At 49.7% G+C, this 24,247-nt stretch overlaps 1 protein-coding gene across 8 annotated transcripts in view; it reads right to left on the bottom strand.

Moving 5' to 3' along the window:
• Positions 1 to 23,018, bottom strand: part of ptprub (protein tyrosine phosphatase receptor type Ub) — a 202,245-nt gene extending 179,227 nt beyond the window's left edge. For all 8 annotated transcript variants that reach the window (XM_036538070.1, XM_036538072.1, XM_036538074.1 and 5 more), the window contains exon 1: positions 22,853 to 23,018. In XM_036538070.1, coding sequence (XP_036393963.1) covers positions 22,853 to 22,922 — 70 coding nt within the window. In that variant the 5' untranslated portion in view covers positions 22,923 to 23,018. The remainder of the gene's footprint in view (positions 1 to 22,852) is intronic.
• Positions 23,019 to 24,247: the final 1,229 nt, after the last annotated feature.

The raw sequence follows: 24,247 nt of genomic DNA, 5'->3' as shown, positions 1-24,247 counted from the left end.
CATATGGGTCCTTTCATAGGTGTTGGCAGCCTTTGATCCAAAGCCACATCTGTCTGCAGTCGTTCTACCTTCTCCTCCGAACCTGTACATCTACCTGCTAATGTTCCCGTGATGTTCTCGCATTGCTTCTGTGATGTTTTTGTGAGGTTGCATCTCAGAGCCCTCTGCCGCCCGGTTCGCCACCGGCTCCTACTCTGTGATCCGATCCGGCAGGTACGAGGGCCGACAGCGCCCTCCTCGTGTTTCGCGGCGAGAGAGACGCCCCCCCCCTCGGAGCTGCTCCCCGCTCACCCCGCGTCAGAGCGAGAGGATTTACACTGCCTGCCTGTCAGCCAGCCGGACACGGGTCCTGCTCACTCTACACCCTGCCCTCACACTTGCCAACTCCCAGCCTCCCTCCTGTCCAATCCACCCGCTCTGTCTGAGGGCTGTGAGACTCATGTACGATCCTGCACGCTGTTTCCAATCTCGCAGGGGCGTTTTTTTTTTCCGTGAGAGAAACTTTCCTGCTCGACGGGTTGTTGTTTTCAGCGAAGGTCACTGTGTGGTGTCACTTTCCTCCAGCAGAACGCGAGCAGCGGTCATGCCTTAGCGGCCCACGGGGGGGTGGCGTGCGTGTGGCGGGCGGACAGGAAGTGACACAGCTGCTGCAGTTTCCCCTCCACCATCACCCTCCTGCCAGGGCCTGGGGCGAGAGCTGTGACACGTGAGCCCAGCTGGGGGGGGCGTCAGCAGGCCACAGCACTGCCAGTACACAGGAGCCACGTGACCTGTGAAACTGACCAGCTCTGAAGGTGCTCGACTGCAGCTATGGGAGCCAGTCTGACAGAACACCCCGATGCTGCTCTCTGCTCTGCCAGAAAGTTTGGGAAGTCTTACTAGTTTGTGTGGGCAATCGATGGCAGAAATTTTGTCTGTTTTGAGTGGTGAGAGGAGGAGGGAGGTATCGGTCGATGTTCCCACACAGTTTCTGAGGGGTGGTCCGCAGCATGGGGGAACTGCAGGGCCAGCCAAAAGGACAGAACCGATTGAGGAAAAGGAGAAACTCCTTTTGGCTCAGGCACACGTGTGCGTTGCCATGGAAAGTCAATGATTAATAACAGCTGTAACAGGAGCTACAGATCTCACAGCGAGATAGAGGGCAGGCCGGTATGGGTTTTAAACAATTGGAGGGGTTTTCAATAAATTACCATTTCCATTCATCTTTCTCTCCTTATTGTTAATCCATTTTCTTTTTTTTTTAAAGATGGAGAGAGAGTGAGATGTGGCAGACAGCCAGTGGGCCAGGAACCCCAGTGTTCTCATTTCTGAGAGAAAGGACACGGCTCACAGCCCAGACCCGCGATTTCCGCCACGGTCCTCTCCGTCCCCCTCCCTCACCTCGACCGGGACGTGTGGAGAGAGGAGGAAGACGCCAGCCCGAGAGCCGGATCTTTTCCAGGTCGGGCATGTTGGCTTGTTTCGGAGAGCTTCAGGTGTGCGCTCAGGTGCTAAGGAGCCGCCCGCCCATGGCGGTTATAAGGATCCGCCAGTGCTGTCAGGTCTCTTATCCTCCACCACGCCTCACAGGGAGAGGAGACTGAGCGTAGACAAGGCGCTGTTATCACATGTCACAGGCAGAAAATGGGCTGCGGTTATGAAAATCTCCCCCCTCCTCCAAACGTGCTTCTCTACAAAGTAGCTATTATGCCTCGGTGCGGGTTTCACCTCCCCTGAGCTTACAGTGCAGAGCTGGATGAACTGTGATGCAGAGGTTGTGCTGAGTTTCTGAAGGTACAGAAGTGAGCTGGTTCTGCTGACGGGATACTGGTATGTGTAATTGATTTAGACAGCCATTGAATAATGTTCTGCTTCCATTCTGTTAATGGTTAGAGGTTTCAGAGGACGAAAGGCCGTGTTAATCTGGTAAACGCCCTCTGCAGCCTGGATGAACTCCACGCTGTACTTCCTGCTTCTCGTGTGACAGGCTCGGTATGTGCTGGCACAGTGCTGTGCACCCTTCCTCTAACCCACACCTCCCCCAGATCCTGTCCACCCCCCTCTCTAACCCACACCTCCCCCAGATCCCGTCCACCCCCCTCTCTAACCCACACCGCCCCCAAATCACCTCCACCCCCCTCTCTAACCCACACCGCCCCCATATCACTTCACCCTCCTCTCTAACCTACACCACCCCCAAATCACCTCCACCCCCCTCTCTAACCCACACTTCCCCCAGATCCTGTCCACCCCCCTCTCTAACCCACACCGCCCCCAAATCACCTCCACCCCCCTCTCTAACCTACACCACCCCCAAATCACCTCCACCCCCCTCTCTAACCCACACCTCCCCCAAATCACCTCCACCCCCCTCTCTAACCCACACCGCCCCCAAATCACTTCCACCCCCCTCTCTGACCCACACCGCCCCCAGATCCCATCCACCCCCCTCTCTAACCCACACCTCCCCCAAATTACTTCTCCCTCCTCTCTAACCTACACCACCCCCAAATCACCTCCACCCCCCCCCCTCTAATCCACACCGCCCCCAAATCACTTCACCCTCCTCTATAACCTACACCACCCCCAAATCACCTCCACCCCCCTTTCTAACCCTCACCAGCTCCAAAGTGCCTCCACCCCCCCTCTCTAACCCTCACCAGCTCCAAAGTGCCTCCACCTCTACCTTAACCCAGCATCCTCTCCCAGCTGTCTCCACTCCCACCTCTAATCCACAGCCTCCCCAACCTCAAGTCCACAACCACCCTGAACTACCTCCTAATCTACCCCCACTTCAGAGTGGTGTAACTGTATATGCGTGTGTGCATGTTTTTGCATGACTGCGCATGCTTGTGTGCATATATATGTACGTTTCGTGCGTGTGTGTGTGTATTTCTGCATGTGTGTGATTGTATATGTATTTTTGACTGTGATTGTGATGGTCTGTGTGTGTATGTGTGTGTGTGTGTGTGTGTGTGTGTGTGTATGCGCGTGTGTGAGTGACTGTGTGTGTGTATGTCCGTGTATATGCGTCTGGCAGAGGGGGATGTGTACAGGAGAGAGCAGATTCTCATCAGTCGATGTAATTACAGAGCAGAGACTCAGGGCCTACATGGCGGGCGAGATACCTGCTCATTACCCAGGGATCAATCCCCCGCCTGATTACAGGTCTGCCTCTCCGGGAGCCTACCTCCCAGGTGTGCCGGCTCCGCCCACCGCGATACGCACCCATTCACACACACGCAGTGCGCCCCGCCGCAGACACCACGGCTAAACAGAGAGAGTCTGTTCAAAGAACGAAGCCCGGGCTAAAAACAGCAAGGGATGATAAGGCAGCCTGCATCAGACACACAACGCTTTAAATTAGGTTAATGTGCTGCAATTCCTGGCTGGGCGGAATGTTTACCAGGTGGTCCGGGACAATGGAAATCCGCCCAGTCCTCAATCAGACTGCCCGACCCTAAGCTTCCTTAACCCCAGTACTTTCGTAATGGAAAGAGCTCGTGGCACACAGAGGTAAATAAACAAGATGTCTGGGTGGTGGTGGGGGGGGGGGGGGGAGGTCAGCTGCATGACACATTGTGAGTAATGCGAATGGTCAAAGGGTTAGAATAATAATAACAACATCAAGCGCAACACGGAGGGGTGAATTGTTCACGCCGATGCTTATTTACCCAGACCCTGTTACAGGTAATCAAGTTAAAAGCCTAGTTTGAGCTTGTTAATGAAGTTATATCCTTCCACTGCTCTTGGTAATGAAGTTATATTATGTCTATGTCCCAATCTTCTCAAATTGTGCCGGTTTTCTCCCTCTGGGCGTCCGGAAAGCGACACCAACACCCTCTCTCTCTCCCTCCCTCTCTCTTTCCCTCTTTCTCCCTCTCTCTCCCTCCCTCTCTCTCTCTCTCTCTGTCTCCCTCTCTCTCTCTCTCTCACCCTTTCTCTCTGTTCCGGCACTAATGACAGCCCTGGGAATCTCTCACAGAGGCCTATGTTTTGACCTGAAATTCTTCAGCAGGCACTGAGAGATGCGGGTCCTTCAGGACACACGCCCATTCCCAGAAACCTCCTTAAAACTTCTGGATCATACCACTCGGAGCTTTTACAGGGGTGACTCAGGGGAGTAACCAAAGGTGTATGTGTGGGAGGGGGGTGGAGTGCCGTCTGCCCGCTAACCAGGGCTAAGGCCAGATTTACTGCCAGAAAACTTCACTCTCCCCTTTCAAAACAACTCTCTCTCCGTACCTCTCACTCTCTGTTTCACTCTCACTCTCACTGTCCTTGCCTCCCCCTCTCAGACTAAAGTCATTGGCGTGAGCGGGCATGCGTATGGTGCTGCCAAAGCAATAATGAGAAAAACAAGGTATGCTTACATATACAATTATATACCGGGAAAAGTCATCTGCGACCGATAATGAGCCAATTTGGTCTTTCTCAGCTCTTTTTCCTTCCATTTGCATGCCCCCCCGCCCCTCCAAATGCTCCCACCCAACCCCGGCGCCGTGGCGACCCACTGGTCCGGAATAAATCCCTGGGCCTGCGGTCCCGGCGCTGAAAGGACCCGCTCCCCAGGAACAGGGCTCTGTGCAGAACTCCCCTGTAAATCCCACGCCAATCCGCCTTCAGTGGAGCGAGAAGCCCTCCTCTGAAAAGCAAAGCTGTCCCCGGTTAATTTTGCCTCCATAAAGAAGACCTAAGCTGCATGAACAACTGCTAAACCCACTCCTAACACCCCCCGCCCACACACACCCCCACACCTCCACACCCACACACACACACCCACACACACCTACCCATACACACACATACATACACCCACACACACCCCCACACGCACCCCCCCCCCCCCCCCCCCCCACACACACACACACACACACACACACACACATCTCTACTCTACAGGCAAAATCCTCCCACTTTTTCAGCAGCAGTTGTGATCACAGTCAAACACGGCTCATTGTACTACATGCTTTTTACAGGAGTGCCGAATTCTGATGTTTAGAGGCATTTTTTCCCTCCTCGGCTTCTGCAGCTCAATAAGTAAGAGGCTGCAAATAAATCAAAGCAAATAACCCAGATACAGTTCAGGCTCAGTGTGGAAAGGAGTGAGTCTGCAGGTGACTACGTTTCCCACAGAGAGGCCGCTCATTCAGGAACGCAGCTTTAAAAACGTGATCATCCGAGGGGCTTCTGGGGTCAAGTTCAAAAACAGCCCCCCCCCCCCCAATGCCCCCCGGGGAATGAAGGGGCCAAACCGGGGACCCCGCTAATTCGGTCCACATTTCCCCTGTTTTGCCCTCTAATGAACCCCGGTCTTGGGTTCAACGCCAACCACGCAAGAGCAGTTTTAGTTTAACTGGCAGGGTTTGCGCTTTCAGACTTTGGATGCCTTCCAGTCAACTGAAGCAAAAAAAAAAAAAAAATCCCCAAATCCCCCTTTTGTTTCATGCAAGGGCGAGTTAGAAGTCAACCCAGACCCCCGGCTCCAGCAGCAGGGAGCCCTCGACCTGGAATCGCCCAGCCTGTTCTGGCTGACACACCCCATAAAGGACACTTCCTGTGCAGTTCCCTTAAAGCACAAACCCTGGGGCTTCGGTCCTGTAAGGCCCACCCCAAACACCCCCACCCCACAACCAGCACCACCAATGCCCCACCCAGCATTTCATTCTGCCTCTACTCATTGTGTGTATGAGTCTGTGTGTGTCTGTGTTTGTGTGTGCATGTATGTGTTCACAGTATTTAGGTGTGTGTGTGTGTGTGTGTGTGTGTGTGTGTGTGTGTGTGTGTGCAGCATTTAGGTGTGCATGTGTATGTGTGTGTGTCTGTGCATTGTGTCTGTGGGTTAGGTGTTGGCTCAGAGCTGTTACAGAGGTGCTAAGTAAGCCCTAAACTTCAGAGTGACGGAAGCTTAAAATACCTTCGGGGAAAGAGCTGAGGGAAAATGCTACCGTGGTCCAATTAAGCAATAACAAATGAAGTTAATGCAAAAGAGTCAGAGAGAAAGAGCAGGGGAGAGAGACAGAGAGAGAGAGAGAGAGAGAAACAGAGACAAGGTGAGGCCCGGAGCCAAAAGCGCTAGCCCGCAGCGCAGCCAGGAGCAGGCGGAACTCTGACGCGGGTTCAGACTCCGGAACTCCGGCTGCAGCAGGGTTCTGTCGGCCGCGCTCTCGGTGTCTCCCGCTGCCACGCCGGCTTTGGCACGCAGCTCTGAGACCCGTATTAATGACTGCTCTCCCTGCAAGGCCCTTCCTCCTCGCCTTCCTTATCGGCCCGCTTCCACGTATAATCCGCCTAAGCTGATTCTTAATTAGGCTGGCAGACGGGATGGGGGTTGAGAGAAGGGGGGGGAGGGTGGAGGAGGGGGGCAGGGGAGGGCAGAAGGTGGCTCCCTTTAGGCTCTAAGGGGGATGCCTTGGAGCGATTTCCGGCATCAGCTCCGCTCTCCTATCTGGCTTCCCCGGTCACAGCTCTCTTTCACATGAATGCCATTGTTATCTGGGCTCAGACTCTACAATGGAGACCTGAGAAACTCCATCCAGCCCTGTCTGCTCCAAAAGGCGCACGAGAACACAAACCCCAGGTAAAGCATTTGGTTGTACGTACCTGGCGTTTTCTAAATCAAACTTACATCAGCAATGGGCTTACTGCCTGCTTGTGGCACAAACTACAATTGGTGCACAAACTACAATTGTTTCTTTTGCAATGACCTATTAACTTTTTCCTCCAAACACATTAATCTAATTTCAGGCTCTAACTGTTAATGTATGAGGTAAATTAGTGGGATTTTTTTTTTCACAGGATAAGGCAAAGCTGGGCCTTAGATCAAACGTCTGAAAATGCTGACTGACACCACTTTCATTTGAAGTGGACTGACTAGCCTGGATCACAAGGGCCAAGGGCAGGGTTGAAGGGACGGGAAAAAAATATGCCCAAAAGTAAGTGAAACGTCTTCCTGTGGGTCAGAGGCACAATGGAATGCTCATGTTTCAGAAATAAACACTGGGGGGAGTGGCCACTGGTGAATAGGAGCAGCTCTCCCTCGGGTTCTTCCCATTGGGCTATTTTTACCAGGGACTCCATTCACCCACTCTGCCCAGGAAACAGTCAGTGATTGAAGCACTGCACAAATCCTGCTCACGGCCCTGAATCGCTCCCTTTCACACACATCCTGTGGGCTGCAGGGCCATGGGGTTTTGTGGAGGTGGGCAGTTTTAATAATGTAAGCTCCCTCCCCCAACACACACACATACACACACACACACACATACACACACACACACACACACACACACATACACACATGCGGACACACACACACTCACACACTCTCACAGACACACACACACACTCACTCGCGCACACACACTCACACACACACACACACACACGCACACACACACACACACACACACACACACAGTTCCAGGCACAGGGTGAGGAGGCTGGCCTATCGCCAGGTGGAATGGGCAGGCTCGGTATGTGGGCACTCATTCCCCAACCCCCCCCAGCCCCCCCCCCCCCCCCCTTCCATCCTTCATCTTCATCTTTTTTTGTCCTTCACTCTCTCAGCACGGCACTGAGAATCTAGGCCAGCCTACACAGGCAGGGATACAGAGGGTCTGTGTGCAGATGCGGTACAACTACAATGGCCCCCGCCAAAATGTCCGAGACCCTGACAGGCCCGGCGCGTTCCAGCGGCCCACGACACCGAGGCCCCCCCCACACCCGCCCTGCCACGACCCTGAACATGCATGACCTCTACTCGTGACTGTGTATTATAAATAACAGCACAAAATGACTACACTTCTGACGTGTGTCCTGTCGACGCATGGAACCCTCCCATGCGTGACCCTACGCTCTCTCTGTACTCCGCAGTCACAGAACGGTTGAGAGAAGTGAGAAGTGCAGAATTTATTTCAGTTTTTTGAATGGAGCGGAGCATTTAAAAATGGAATCAAAAGGTTTCCAGGGCCGCCTAACACCTCAACACTTTAATGCATGCTAATATTACTGGATGTGGGAGAGTACTTAAAAAATCCACAAACGGGAACAAAAATGAAAAAAAAAAGAAAGAAAACGTAAAATGCAACGAAAAGGAAAAAAGTCAGTGGATTCGGTTGTTTTGAAAAATATAAAATTACTGGCTGTAATTATGGAATGCACCTAAATGCCTTCACGGCCGCAGTTCACCTGCCAGCCCTTAGGTTTGGCCTCCTGCTTCACCAGTGGTTTGGCCGTTGGGGAGCTCCGAGGTTCTCCTCAGAAAAGACAACGGAGACCACCAAATACCCATAATGCACATCGTCTGTTTAGACCAAGGCAGGATCGTAAATATACAACACCTCTCAACAGTCTCACCTCACCTCTCTAGACAGTCTACTTTCCCGTGCACACACGGAAATCACCATCATCCAGAAAAACTCACGTGTAAATTAACCTTATCTACTACAATACTAATATACATCCACACCAAATATCAACAATAAAGCCAGGATGCTCAAATGTTAAGAGTAAGACTATACTACTAAATGATGACGTATGTGAAGCTTTGTATGATTTTCACCTGGCTTGTCCTCACTTTGTAATACTGAAACTGGTTTTCTGTCAGTGGGAGTGAAAAGAGTTTTGAGTTTCAGCTACAAAGAAGACAGTCCTTTACAAGACCATGGCGTGAATCTAGCGTTCTGTCAGGGCCTTGGCAAAGGACAAAAGGGTATGATGATGCATACATGGGAAAAGAAATTTCCCATTGAAAAGGTAGCAAGAGTCTGAGGCAATCACAAAAGCAGTCGTCCAACTTTCATTTTATAACAAAGTTGTCTTGATTGTCATTTGATTTTTTTTTTCCATTTCACTTCATTCATCCCCTTAGACACTTAGGTGTAGGCCCTAGGGAATCACATCCCCTGCAGATTCTAGAGTTTCCTTTCAATTATTGCTTTATTATCTTTTAACTTTATTTGACTTGGACACCGTACAACTTTTACATTAGCGCTAGCGCATACAATGTCTTCGACCAGAGCTAACAAATGATCTCATTTTCTTTCCTTGGGCAGGTTGTGACAAAATGAAAACTAACACATCATCTTAGATTTACATCATACCTTGTGAAACTGTAGTTAAGCAATAAAAAAAACAATCTCTTTTAGTGCAAGTAGTTTGTTCTTATAATAAACATGTTGCCCATTACATAAAAGGTGATAACATTTGTTTGGAATGTGAGAAAGAAAGGGAATTTGAAAGCAAGTGGCACTTGCAAATGCCGAATGAGCTCAGATTTCTGCCCAGCAACGTGTAAAGACATGCAACGCTCAGAGCTGTCCCTGTGGCCAGTGGTGTCACCCACGCCCCTCTCTGATCCGCAGGTACGGTGCCTCTTGCAGGCACGGTGAGGCTTTGATCCACAGCCCCGGTCCACTGGGAGACCCACCTGCCCAATGACGGCCAGCGTGCGCCGTTTTTCTACGCTACGCTGTCAGTGTCAGGACACTGTAATCCGTCTCGGCTCTGCTCCCGCAGAACGCCATTACTGCGCGGACAGGGACGGGGTCTCTGGGGTGACATCACAGCGTCCACCATCGGCGCTGACGCTTGTCAGCAACGAGAAGGTGACCTCTGCGATGGGGAGGTCAGAAGAAGAGACGCGGGGGAGAGGGACAGAAAGAGGCAGGGAGAAAAACAGGGCTTCAGGAAGTCGCCGGTGAGGTTTTCTCAACAGCTTCTGGTGCTGAAATCAATACCCTGCTCTCGTTATTCTCCCTCCCTCCCTGTCCCCCTCCCTCATTCCTTTGCTCTCTCTTTATGTGTATCTCTCTTTCCCTCCCATCTCTCTCTTTTCCTCCATCCTTTACTCTCTCTATTTTTTTCCCTCCCTCTACCTGTCTCTCTCTCTTCTACCTTTACTCTCTCTGTTCATCTATTTCTCTCTCCCTCCCTCTCTCTTTCCCTCCCTTTCACTGTCTCTCTCTTTTCCTCCCTCCTTCTCTCTCTTTCTGTCCCTCTCTTTCCCCTTCTCTCTCCCTCTCTCTCTCACTCTCTGTCTCTCTCTCTCTCTCCCTCTCTCCCTCCTTCTCTCTCCCTCTCTCTCTGTCTCTCTCTCTCTCTCTCTATCTCTCTCTCTCTCTCTCTCTCTCTCACTCTCTCTCTCTGTCTCGCTCTCTCTCTCTCTCCCTCCCTGTCTCTCTCTCCCTCTCTCCCTCCTTCTCTCTCCCTCTCTCTCTGTCTCTCTCCCTCCCTCTCTCTCTCTCTCTCTCTCCCTCTCTCTCTCTCTCTGTCTCTCTCTCCCTCTCTGTCTCTCTCTCCCTCCCTGTCTCTCTCTCCCTCCCTCTCTCTCTCTCCCTCTCTCTCTCTCTCTCTCTCTCTCTCCCTCCCTCTCTCTCTCTCTCTCTCTCTCTCTCTCTCTCTCTCACTGCTTGTCTGACACCTGGATTTGAAAGGAGCCGTTCAAACCATCTGTGTTCTCCCGTTTATTTATCCGTTTAATTCTATCTGCGTTTTAAATTATACCGTAGATTGTATCCGTTCATTTTCCAGTACACCCCTTCCTGCTACCATCACTGCTCGTCTATCGTTTACCCACTTCCTATCCAGGGCCACTTCAAGCGTTTAGTGTGTGTATTCATTTATGTGTGTGTGTGTGTGCGTCTGTGTATGCATTTATGTGTGTGTGTGTGTGTGTTTTTGTATGCGTGCGTGTGTCCAACATCACAACCTTTCAAGGTTATTTTTGACAAGGGGCTCATTTATGCTTAAATCTGCATATTCTCAAAAACAAACTATGACAGGTGCAACAGGTGAGAGGGGAGGGTCCAGAAGGGGGCAGCGACTGCCTCCCAAATAAAACCCATATGTCACCATGCCCAAGCAACAGCTGTGGCCCCCGGGTGCCACGCGCATCTGGACCAATCACCTCCCTGCTGGCCTCCTCCTGTGCAATTAGAGTGGGCAAGAGGAAGGAGCCACAGGCAGGCCAACCAATCACACCCAGAGCACAGGGACAAAGGAGCCAATGAAGGACGGAGGAAGAGAGACAGAGAGAGAGGCGGAGGGTGTGGCAGAGAGAAGAGAGTAAAATTCTATTCAAAGTTAAAAAGACAGAGCAGAGAGGGAGGAGGAGAGAATGGACACCTTTTGAACCCCCTTGTTATGACAAGCACACCCATGCAGTCCCTCCCCCCCCGACCCCCCTGCCCTTTCCTCTCACCTACAGGGGATATAAATAGCCCCTCTCTCTGATGCTGCCGGACAGCGAGCCCTGAGGGTTTGATCATCTGTCACGCAGTTTAGTCTAATAACGTGGGAAAAAAAGTGTAATTAGTTTGGTAAAGCGCGGGGCTTTGAGAGCTACTCCACACACCTGCAGCCCTCTCGGCGCCGGTAATGACTTCGCAAAGGTAATGTGTTAATTGCGCCTGAAGAACCTTCAGTGGGCTTTATCAGAGATGGGCATTTAATGAGAGGCCAGCTAATCCAACGATGAAACTCCAGGGCCCTCGCACTCCAAGGTGGAGACAGCTCCTCTTCTCCTGATCAATGAGAGAGGGCAGGACGGACTAAGACAGGTGGCAGCAGTTTCAAAGAGAGGGCCGCCGGCCGACTGGCTACGCCAAGAGAGATTTACATGGGAGGATGGGTGTCTGCCCTGGTGACATTTTTCAAAGAGCTGTTTGAATCGGTGCTGCTCTCGGTGGAGATGAGGCCTGGGTGATTAGCCCGAGCGCTGGCACCACAGTGACACGGCCACGCCCATCTCCACCCGCCTCCAGACCCGCTGACCCATACAATCGTGAGTGATGTCATGCTTAGGAGGGGCGGCACCGAATTTAAACTCTCATTTATAACTGAAATTGAGGAGGCAGCCATGTGATGAAAAAAGTTACCATTGCCGTAGGAGGCAAAAAATGCTAAACATGAAAGAGTTCAAAAAGGGAGGAGTGTGACTTCAGACCCACCCTGTCAGTAATGCTTAACATCTCAATATGAGGAGGGAAACACATGCTAGGTGGAAGGAGGCCAGGGGAGCTGGCCAGATCCCAGCGTGTGGGAACAGGACGGGTTCAGAGGGGGGAGGAGGGTGAAAGTGGAGGGGGATGGGGGCTGGTGGGAATGCGTGGAGGTGACCCTTCTGTGGAGTGCCCACTTCTAAGCTCAAGTTAGAGAGAGAGAGAGAGAGAGAAGAGTTGGTGTTGGGCCAGTGGTGTGGGAGATGTTCCACACCGTGAATAGATTCAGAGGTACAGGGAGAAGTATGGGGGCCCTCTTGGCTGCTGGACCATCGCAGCAGGAAAGCAGCCGGGAAAGCAGCCGGTCACGCGATTGGACCGAGACCTCTTCACGTTCCTCACTCAGCGTGGGCGGAACACGGCTGTCAGAGGTGCCGCTGGGTCCCGGTACACCGGAGGTGTGCTTACGGTTTCATTGGATCCTGCTACACAGCACAATAAAAGTGTGAAAAGCACACCTGTTAGCCATATTTCTCTTTCTAACAACTCAACTAGCATTTCTCCCGAGACAGATCCCTCATTTTTACAGGGGGGACGAGACGCCGAGAGATGTTATGAAAGCAATGGAATAGAAAACAGAAGTCATCTTTTGACCCTGAATAGAAAGTCGTTAAACAGACAAACTTCATCAGACGTGAGATTTTAATTAGAACTGGAGAATTTAATTGAGCCGGACATCAGTGAAACACTGCTGGGGAGGGTTACCCTCGAGAGGCTAGCCACGGGTCTGCAGTGTAATGCATTTCTATATCAAACTGACGGGTCACACTGCGGATGCTGGCATGATGCGATCTGTCTGAAGTGGACTTACTGGGGGTCAGGGGATCAATAATGCATTAATACCTGCAGAAGGGCAGAGCAAGGCCCCAACCCTCTGCAGCACTGACCATCAGCTGCTGTAAATCTCCAGCCTCTGTCAGCCTCACCAAGCGAGCAACAGAGACCCGGCACACACACACACACACACACGCTCACACACACACACACACACACACACACACACACTCACACACTTACTCACACACACACACACATACACACACACGCTCACTCACACACACACACACACTCACTCACACGCACACACACTCACACACACACACATACACACACACGCTCACACACACACACGCGCGCACACACACACGCACTCACACGCGCACACACACACTCACACATGCACACACACACACACTAACACTCACGCACACACTTCATCACACACAAAACAAAACCTAAAGGTATTAAAGCTGGTCACCCATTACTAGAGAAGCCAGAGACTGTGAAAATAAAAGAAAATAAAACCAGGACGGATACAGGGAGCATTTTAACACCTGGCTAGACTTTAAAGTCTTGCATAAGCTTTTTGGGCCTTGTTTTCTGTTGCAACTGTAGAGGCAAGATCAATTTCCTGCTGTCTATTGGTCCATACAGTTACTACCTCCAAGAGAATGAGCCACACATGACGAATACCTTCCTGCTTGTAAATACCCATTATTACAAGCTTACTAAAAATACACAGAGCACATAATAGCCTTCGGAGCACATATTTTAAGAATGCACATGTTTGGATTTCTCCGGTATGTGGAACACTGCCTGTATGTAAATTTGATTAATGTTTTAACCCAGTGCTTCCACCAGGCAGTTCACCATAATCCCCTCAGAGGAACGGGCTAGAAACCGTCACCTCAGACGAAAAACACTCCTCAGTGGCAGCCATGTGCTGGAGAGGCTGTCTGGCAAAACACGAAGTGCACTTAACGAAGAGACCGAAAAAAAAAACAGGGACATGAACTGTTGCAGCAGACACAGGAAAATTACCATCAGTAATTGGAAGACAGGAACAAAAGGACGTGGGACAAAGCCGATGGATAATGTGATATTTTGACTTCTTTTTGACTTCCTGCGATATTTAAACCTCAATGTTCCAGCTATTTTTTTTCTTTACCCCGGCTCTTTGTTTGGCGTATTCACGGGACCTGGTCTGGGCAGGGGCTTGTTGAGATCTCGTGCTGTTTCATCCTCTAATCTCCTTTCTGGATTCTTCTGCCATGTGATCATAGCCAGCCAGACCACACCATTGCACACGGTGTCACATGCAATTATTTTCTGAATTATAAACAGCGCTGCAACTAACGTGTTGCTAACCTTGAAGTCTATGAATCAGAGGCTCAGATTCCCTTGTAGACCTCATCATTCCGACTGGTGCCGATGTCTGACTGTCAAAATTCCACCATTATAATCCCCTATTTAATGTGGTCTGATTATTGATCGTGTCTGTCTTTCCCATTGTTTGGCTGACCATCTGTCAATTCTTAGACATTTGCAGTGTTGTGTTTATGAATTCCGCCTCAAAACCAGTTTTCCCCTCACGGGACAGTGAAATCACCACCGCAATCACTACAGGCACTTCACACGGCAGTTTGGAAGGCCTCCGTGATCCTGCTTCGCCACACACCAGGTGCTGGAATGACTGTGTCACAACACAAAAGGTGAGGGCACTTATTTAACAAGTAAAAAGACGCAGGTGTTATGAACTCACCACCTACCCCATATTAGGGGCCCTAGCTGAGCACAGCGGCAGTCTGTCAAATGTGACCCCACAGCACAGTGCGATCAGGGGAAACGCAGTGCCCCTGCCCCGCACATTGATGCCCCCTGCTGGCGAGGCAGATGCAGCACCGGTCGGGGGAGGAGGGGCCTGCTGTGTAGCTGCACGCGAAGGCCTATTGCAGCAGACGCGGCAGCTGCCAGCACCCTGAGAAACTGCAGGCGGAAAGTTCTGGTTCAGTCCTGATCCTGGATCAGTCATTGGAGGGCATGCCGACACCCCCGAATTATGACAGATGCTGAGCGATTGGTCTGTGGCCTCAAAAACGCTCATGGCTGAGGTCCACCCTCATGGCAGCAAAGTTAGTCTCCACCCATCACTCATCTGATGTTGATTGAGCATGCCTGAGAACAGCCTGCCAGAGCTGAGAGCCTGCCATCTTGGAATCATACTCCCCTGGCCTTGTTTGCAGTGAAAGAATCCTTCATTCTCCCAAAAAAAAATAACTGCAAAAAACTTCCAATGCAATCGAACACGGCACCTGGCCTTGCACCCCTGCTGGCTGTAACCCATCCGTAGGAGACTGTGGTGTCACGCGGCCTTGGGCCAGCGTCGTGATTCACTCCGACGGAGAGCGGGTAAACAGAGTGAGAGGGAAAGCAGAGAGCGGGGATGGGCCTTCGTCCAGCAGGGAGTGTGCGTCCGGTGGGCCGACACGCAGATCGGAGCTGCTTGGCAGCAGGCTGAATCCATAAAGCGGCGCATGAATAAGTTTGACTTAATGTGCCTGAGGGCTGAGCCATGCTGCTGAGGACCAGCGCTGCTTCACACTGCACAACGTCAGGGTGCATCAGAGGGAGGCAGGGAAGGCAGGACGAGCACAGGGCACAGAGAGGACAGCACAGAGTCCAGAGCACAGAGAGGACAGCACAGAGCACAGGGCACAGAGAGGACAGCACAGAGTCCAGAGCACAGAGAGGACAGCACAGAGTCCAGGGCACAGAGAGGACAGCACAGAGTCCAGAGCACACAGCACAGAGTGAAGTGCACAGTGCACAGAGCACAGAGCACAGAGAACAGAGCAGAGAGAACAGCACAGATCATAGATTAGATCCCAGAGCACAGAGTCCAGAACACAGAGAGGACAGCAAGAGTCCAGAGCACACAGCACAGAGTACAGAGAGGACAGCACAGTGCACAGAGCTCAGAGAACACAGGGCACAGCAAACCCTGAGGAGGATCTATGTTATCAGAGAGACCTTTCGGAGTTGGCTGGCCCTTGAGCCTTCAAAAGGCCCCTGGTCACAGCCCCTTTGTGACTCTCCACTGTACTGGTGGTGATTTTTTTTTTTTTGTTAACAAAACCCCTTTTCTTCTTTCTTTTCATCTGCGCGTTCAGTCTGGGGGCGCGAGCATGGCAAACAATCTGCCTTTTCATGTCTGGCAAGGGCAGGGGATGAGCACGACCAGGCAATTCAGACACAATAAAAGTCCGCCCGGGTTGCCCATCATTTTTCGCCCCTTGTCCCTCAGACACCTCCAAATTCGGTTTGCCTCCCGGTGAGCGGGTAAACCTCGCGTCTTTACCAAGGCGGGAGGCCAGACGCGGCTGGGGCACGTCCAAGGAAAACGCTTCCGACAAAAGACAGCCTTTCTGCCGCAGCGCAGCTGCCGCCGACAACGGCAGCGCTGTGCGCGGAGAACTCGCAGTCCCCGCGTGATTGTGTCTTTCTGGAACGTTGCATTTTTGCAGGTCCCATTTATAATTCCGTTTTACACGCGGGCGCCAGGCGCAACAAGTCAAACAGCGATTTACTTCTCTGAAAGAAAAGCCACACAATGGCTTGCCTCGGCCTCATCTCACCTGGAATGCGACGGATAAAGGGTAGCGGGCAATTAGCTCAAGTCAAAAGCTGTTCTGTCTCCTCTTTCTAGCGGGGCTGCTTTAGATGAATGCTTCCGCTGCTTTTCATCTGAAAATGCCCTTTCTTTAATGTGTCAGTTCTGAGAAATTCCCTGTCCTTCACGCCTGATCTCTAGACATCTGTCTATCTGGTTGGGTATCCCAGCATGCTGTGCAAGCAGCACTGGAGATGTTATAGGGGGAAAGGGGATGTTGTTCCACATTAATGAACTCTGTCTCCCTCAGCGGTTCTTTGCCGCATATATCATTTTATTCTCATTTTGCTCCTGTAGTGAGAGTGGGGGTATTGCACAAGACGGATAGAGAGAGAGAAAGAGGCTGTACCGTCAGAGTGCAACAGCAATCACTTCCGTTCCCCTCTGTGAGTGATTCCCGCAGGAGCAGAAGGGGATGAACAGTGAAATTGCTTGAGCGGTCTCCGTATGATTAAAAGCAAATGAAACTACACCGACGCACACAGTGGCCTTTCGTGTCCGTCTTTCCTGGCTGCCCGTTCATTTAACATCCGCGACGCGCCTCGACGCAGAACCATCCCGTGTGGACTTCCGCTGAACTCCCGCCGCCGCCGTCCCCTTTCGTTAAACACGGAGTTCGGCTGGCGCGGGGCGAGGTGCCGACGTGTGCATATGGGAACTCGGCAGATTCAATTACCTTCCCCGCTCTGTGTCTGGCGAGAGCGAGGAAAAGGCAACGCTGACAGATCGGGGGTTGGAGGTTGGATTTTCGCAAATATGCATTTTTAACAGAGAGGGGAGAAAAAAAAACATGCACTGGAGTTTGGTCTGCAAAGCATTGTCCAGTGGCGTGCCCATCTTAACACACAGGACAGAGACGCAGCACCCTCACCGAAAACGGAGCACGCTCAAACACATTACAAGCGGAGCACTTCTAATTCTTAACTAATCCCAGTGCAATTTCTGTTTGAATACCGTGTCTATTTTTTCTGTTCAAAACGTGAATGGAAATAGATGGTGCTATACACCCCAGTTGGGCATGGTGATAGTCGGGAACTCAAGCGCAGAGGTTTTTAATTTAACACTAGATCTGTGCATAACGTTCAACAATGGGCTACTTGATACAGATATGCAGCTGTTTCGCGGGAGGGGGTTGTAGGGGGGCTGGATGGCCCCAATTAACGCAGTTCTAACAATACGAGTCCTGGAGATTTCAGTCAGGGTAATCATATAGTTTCACGCAGCAGCGCCGTTCCATTCGAGCTCTTTTAATTATCTTTGTATGGTTTAATTATTTCTAAATTCATACCATTCGTCTTCATTTCTTCAACAAATCAACGCCATGATCTGCCTCATTCACTTCATTACAGAAGACGCTCGCCGGTATGATTTCCACATCAATGCGTCTTCGTCAGGGAATATGACACGCTTGTTTGCAATCTACACGATTTGTGTTTCAAATATAAGACGATCATGAAGTCTAGTCAAACTTGTGTCAATAACATTTGAAAGCCGAGCGGCCTCGTTTGCAGAAGACTGGCTTGCATCTGGTATAAAAATGAACACTGAATAATACCGTAGTCTAAAAGTGAGTGCATGAGGGATGACATTGGCGATGTCAATGTGTCAGGTGCGATGAACCCCACTGGGTAAGTTGAAAAACCTGAATGAATGGCTTTATATAGAAAGGAGCAGATTTTACAAGATATTCTGTTCCAATGGCAATTAAAACTAATCTAACCCTTCGAGGAACCGTCTTAAATCAATATGGTGAGGCATTTACCTGTCTGACAACTGACCATGTGCCAAAGCCAGACGGCGTTCTACAAAACACATTTTATTTGAAATTGTACATAAACATAAAGTTATTATAAAGTTATAATTTACAATTTATTTTGGGTTCTTTTTGGGACAGAGTAGTATATGGAATTGTGGTGCATTGTGTAATCTGAGATCTCCTTTCACCTCATGAATGAGAATGATGTAGACATGGACGTAATACCAAAACAATCCGAGAACAGAACGTGTGTGTGTGGAGCGCGTGAGAGTGGAGCGAGGCGCAAGGTGCGCGGGGCGGCGCGCGGGGTAGCAGCGCGGGCCCCGTTAGCTTTCGCGAGCCCAGCGCCTCAGTCTGTGTCTGCCTGCTCCGCGGTCTCTGTCTGCCTGCCCCGCAGTCTGCGTCTGCCTGCTCCTTAGTTACTGTCTGCCTGCTCCGCAGTCTGCGTCTGCCTGCTCCGCGTCTCTGTCTGCCTGCTCCGCGGTCTCTGTCTGCCTGCTCCGCGTCTCTGTCTGCCTGCTCCGCGTCTCTGTCTGCCTGCGCCGCGGTCTCTGTCTGCCTGCTCCGCGTCTCTGTCTGCCTGCTCCGCGGTCTCTGTCTGCCTGCGCCGCGGTCTCTGTCTGCCTGCGCCGCAGTCTCTGTCTGCCTGCTCCGCAGTCTGCGTCTGCCTGCGCCGCGGTCTCTGTCTGCCTGCTCCGCAGTCTGCGTCTGCCTGCTCCGCGGTCTCTGTCTGCCTGCTCCGCAGTCTGCGTCTGCCTGCTCAGCGGTCTCTGTCTGCCTGCTCCGCGGTCTCTGTCTGCCTGCTCCGCGGTCTCTGTCTGCCTGCTCCGCGTCTCTGTCTGCCTGCTCCGCCGTCCCGACGCAGACGGATGTATTTTTCATTCGCTCCTGGCAGCCGCGAGGTCGTGCTAGTGTTTCCACGGTCTATTTCTGCCTCAGTTTATGAGGCTTCATATCCGTGATGTGTGGCCGCATCAGAGAGCACTGCTAGCGCACCAAAATTCTTCTTTCCATGACGAATATTTCAAACCTGAAATGTGTATTTTGTAGCAAACGGCTGAGAATAAATTCAGCCAATCATTGCAGGCATATTGGGATTGTTCACAACAGATCACATGATACTGTGCTGGCCCAGCAGGAAAATATCAAGTAATACTTTAACAAAAGACACGCGTCTTTTATACCTTTAAAACATTTCATTGGCTTTCCCAGGCCTATTTATTCTCAACCATGTTTAATGAAATAAATCAGTTGTGTTTTGATGGAAATATTTAATATCCTAGTTTTATGGGACCTGTTGGCAATCCCAGCCAGACAAGACAGCCTGTATTTCAGGCGCACTCAAGGCTGAGGCGACGCAGAAACGTCACAAATATAAATTATTTTAGTCCTCTACTCTCTCTCTCTCTCTCTCTCTCTCTCACACACACACACACACACACAGCATTGTGACAACGTGGGGTTTTGGGGAGCAGAGTCCACGTTTGTTAGCGGTGGTAAACGTCGGTATTTTTTCTGTGCAGAGGCCTTTCACTGCATCGTAAATCAAAAGCATTTCAAACACCCCTACGATTAACACGGACCTATTCCGAAATCTTAAAAGGCAACGAATGTGTTCACGAAAGCCTCACAAACACAGCCAGGAGCACCCATATGAAAGAGAAAACACTGACAACGAATACGAAAGTGCACCCTGACATGCCCAAACAGTCGTGTTAAAACTTAACAGAAATGAAATGAGCTGTGAACTACGGAAGTATCGACTGGCTTTGGGGCAGCGCACTGAGGGGACAAGAGACTCATGCGGAGAGGAAGCGCTGGGAGAAAATGACTTCGCGTTCAATTCCATTTAGATCAGAGAGACTTCTTAATAAAATCATAATTCAAAACCAGCCCTGTGCGTTGGCTTGAACATACGAATACCAACCAGTCTAAAAAAAACGAAACGGAAATGACTGCTGCCCAGAATAACAGGATTACTTGAACAAAAGTCAGGCAGACAAGAATAACCCTATTGGGGATTTGTGGGACAAAAGCTTGTCAGAGGAGAGGGGATTTAAATTGGTCGTAGCAGCGCGACACACCTAGCAACAGGCGCGGAGCCCTCAATACTTGCCAGGTTTCTTATATCGCAATCCATTTATTTAACTGAAAATCGATTACTTCTTTGGCAATACACCAAAGCCAGATACATATTGCTCTCTGCCGTCGGTGGTTATGTTGCTTTATCGTCACGCGTGTGGTAAAATGAAGGTATTGATTTCGGGCATGTATTAAAAGTTTAATATTCAAGTCAACAGCCACATTTCAATTGGAATTCATGCGCAGATCTCATTGTGAGTTTCTTGTCCCGGTGTTCAGAAGGAAGAAGAATACATGGATTATGTCAAAGAGTGATAAAACTTAATTGATTCATCAAATCTTAAAACTATACTTGCTGTATGCAGACAGATGCCCAGATTAAATCAATGTCCAACGGTACGCCGCCTTATAATGGACTGCATCTTCGCTACGCGTCCATACGTTCATATGCAACATGTTTTCGATCGTGTCCTTTATAGTGTATTTATTGTATTATGTTGGACGAGTAATGCGTTGTTGGGTGTAGACAATCGATAGCCTTACCTATGTTTAAAGGGCATATTTAATTTATAAGATAACACTGCAAAATGGTATCAAATGAAATGGGCAAACATTTAAACACACACAGGAGCATTTTAAAAAAAACTACTGTTATTAATTAAGTTGGACATACGGAAGTGTTGAATGTCAGTTTGATATGAAAAGCTTATTTTAAGATTTTGGCACGGCTCCTTGCCGCTCTTCAAAAAATTCCTTAATTAGCCTAACTTCCGTCTTCCTCGTTTTTCGTTAAGGCGGCTGTTCTCGTGCATTTTAAGATGATGCTGTTATCCGTTATATTCGTACCAGCAGAAGGCTACGCTGTTATGAGGCAATTGCGTTTATCTTATTACTGCCAATGTCCTGTCAGTAATGACAAGAATTAAAAGACAGAATGGCAAAGCGCTACGTAAAACTAACAGCTCATTGTACGGTGACTGCAAAATACAGCCTGTACAGAGAGCTTCTGGATAATCTCCCCACCAGCCACATCAGGCGGTTTCCCTACCCGCTGTATGATTAGTTATTGCATTTTTTCCAAAAAAAGAAAGTAATGGTGATTGTCACTCTTTCTGTAAAACTACAAAAATCAATTTTCAGTAGCCTAATGCTGATTTATGCACATCTCTTTATTCACTGGAAATAAAAAATACATCCAAACTCCTTGTATGAACAAGCTGAATAAGGATGAGTGTTAAAAACATGCACGTAACGATCAGACGCCAACGCGTTAATTTGACATTTCAGCGATTACACAATTCAGCGTCTACATCCATAATTCTTCCCAAAACAGCTTGGGCGCAGAGGAATTCAGAAAGAAGCCTCGTCTCACATGCACATTATATCAGAGCAGTTTTTCCTTCCTTTTTTCCGAATGCACCGTGTAGAAATTCAGAACAGCGGAATATGGACATCGTCCAAAACGCTAGAGCCTCAGCGGGTCACAGCACGCGCGCGCGCGTGTCCCGGTGTACTTGAAGTTAATCTAAGTGCTAACAGCCATCAAATTTGCCATCCATTCAGCAGCTTCGGGTTGATGGGCTCCTTTTTATGGAACAATTAGCAGCAAAGAATTTGGCAGCTTTACTTCGAAGACAGGGACAGCAGGGAGGGGTGCACTTTCGGAGACAAGTGCAGGAGATACGATGCTGGGGAAAGGCGACGTTATTCTCATTTCTGAAAGGGGGACTGGGCGATAGAAAAAAAGTAGTTTGAAAATGTACATAAACATTTAAGTGCTCTGCTCTGATACAGCAGCTGTTCCGCTAATCACCAAGTTGACAAGTGAAAATAAATGCTCGTATGTGGTGCTGCTCTCGGTAGTATACACTAATGTCACGTAAAATGCCTATACGAGCCCGCAATAGTTTACTTTGTCAGCAGAAATGCTTCATACACCTAAGTTGTAACAGAACCCCGTGTCCCGAAATAACTGACAATTATGCACATACATCGTTCCTGCGAAGTACTGTAATCCATTCCATATGCTAGCACAGGTTAAACACCTACGCCATTCTCACCGAGGAAACGCCTCACGATACTCCCAGTAAGGGGGTACTTCTGCCCCTTTAAATATTAAAACCTCGGAACATATTGGCAATAACAAGAAAGGGATGTGGGCATAGCTCCGTTTCGCAAAGGGTCAGTTTAACGAGACACAGCCGAAACTCCTTGGTGGCTTATCCTCAATGAAACAGCCCGTAGCACCTTGCATTTCATTCGCAACAAAACCTCCGCCACATTTGGTCCAATTCACCAGTAAGTTGCGCAACACCAGAAAACTCAACGCCCGCACACTCTCCATCAAACCATGCGTGCTACGTTAAACCGAAAACAAAAGTTTAAATCTCCTCTTGGGGGAAAAAAGCACATTATTCGTGTCTCAAATAAAAGTTCACAGCAGACAAAACAGAGAACACTCCCCGAGACACCTCTTCGGTCACCATCTAAAGCGAAATCCCGTCCGTCTCCAAAAGCCCTCGAATAACTGCAAGTTAAGCGCGCATTGTTTAAATTCAGCACGGGAGAAACCGGGGCTTTTACCTGTTGGCCCTTCAATGCCATCGGCGTAGATCTGAACGGCAAGGATCAGCAGAAACGCACAGGTGTTCATCGTATCGGTTTAGTCCAGTTTGGTTTATCAGCAGAAATCATAGCAGTGACTCCGGTAGGACTGGCGCGCAAGTTGTGAACTCCAGCCCATCGATTCCTGCTGAAACGCTATTGAGAGACTTCCCGAGCGAGACAGGAGCAGCGCGAGCCGTGCACGCTGACGTCAGGGTAAACAGTTCAAAAAGGGGGAATTTTTTTCCACGCTTTTCTCCCCCTCTGCCTCGTCAGAGCGGTCAAAGGCGGGCATATAATGCCTCCATGTGGCGATAATGAGCAACAGCACAGGCAAATCTCGGAAGGCTGCTCTTATCCTGCAGTTTTCATTTAAATCACGCGTGTTACCCCTGGACATTTTATAAGCTGTTCGGTTTGATTTGCGCACTATATGTGCACATCAGCTCAGAAGACCCCTCCGAAGAAGAGTACAGACGCTGAAGAGAGTCGAACTGGAAGGGAGACGGTTTGTGAAATACCATTGTGTAGTGTTTTAAAGGAGACGAACGCAGTCAGTAAAACCCCATCGTTTTTTGGCAATCAACAAAAGCCAGAGAAAATAATTCACTTTAAGGTTGCACTTTTGCGGTGTCAGTGGGAGGGGGGTTGAACAGACTTTGGAAGGAAACATACCCTACCCTATTTTAGCGCTTGACCAAAAAAAGATGGTCTTCATGATCACATGCGTGTGTTTTTGCATCGCAGTATTATTAAGAAGCGGTCATTTGTCGAACCAAGCGACCGGAAAAGCAGATGCGCGTCTGACTGGTTGACCGCTGGTCCCTCATTGACTTCACTACTACGATACGTTGGTTTCGGAGATTTCCTCGGAGTCGAAGGTTTTCGGCATGTGAACAGAGTTCACAGGTGCACGATTTAACAGACACCTCTAATTCACTTTAATTGCACTATTATCTCTAACACAAGGTAGACACCTATCAATAGGATAGATAACATGACACACTGAAAATTAAATCATCTAAACTAACTACACTAACCACCCCAATACAAACCAGGACGTGACAGGATTCTCCCTGTACTTTCAGCACTTCACAACAGATATGAGATCAGCTCACCCACCCCTACTTCAACCCACTAACACTTAATGTTAGTTTTTTATTCTGATCCACGATCAGTAGGGCCGAATACGTCTACCCCTTCACACATGACCCCACAGCAAGTGCCACAGTCATGGCTACAATAAAGAAGACCGTGAGACGATTCGCTTACTAATACTCCTCTTAAGCTGGACTAGAGAGTGACCAAGTATAGAAAAATCAAATAAAACGAGGGAGTGAAAGATGATTCATGTCTGTCGGCGTGCGTGGAAGA

This window comes from Megalops cyprinoides, chromosome 10, assembly GCF_013368585.1.
Source record: "Megalops cyprinoides isolate fMegCyp1 chromosome 10, fMegCyp1.pri, whole genome shotgun sequence".
In the NCBI taxonomy this organism is placed as follows: Eukaryota; Metazoa; Chordata; class Actinopteri; order Elopiformes; family Megalopidae; genus Megalops; species Megalops cyprinoides.
Note: the sequence above shows the minus strand (reverse complement) of the source record. Positions and strands in the feature narration are given on the sequence as shown.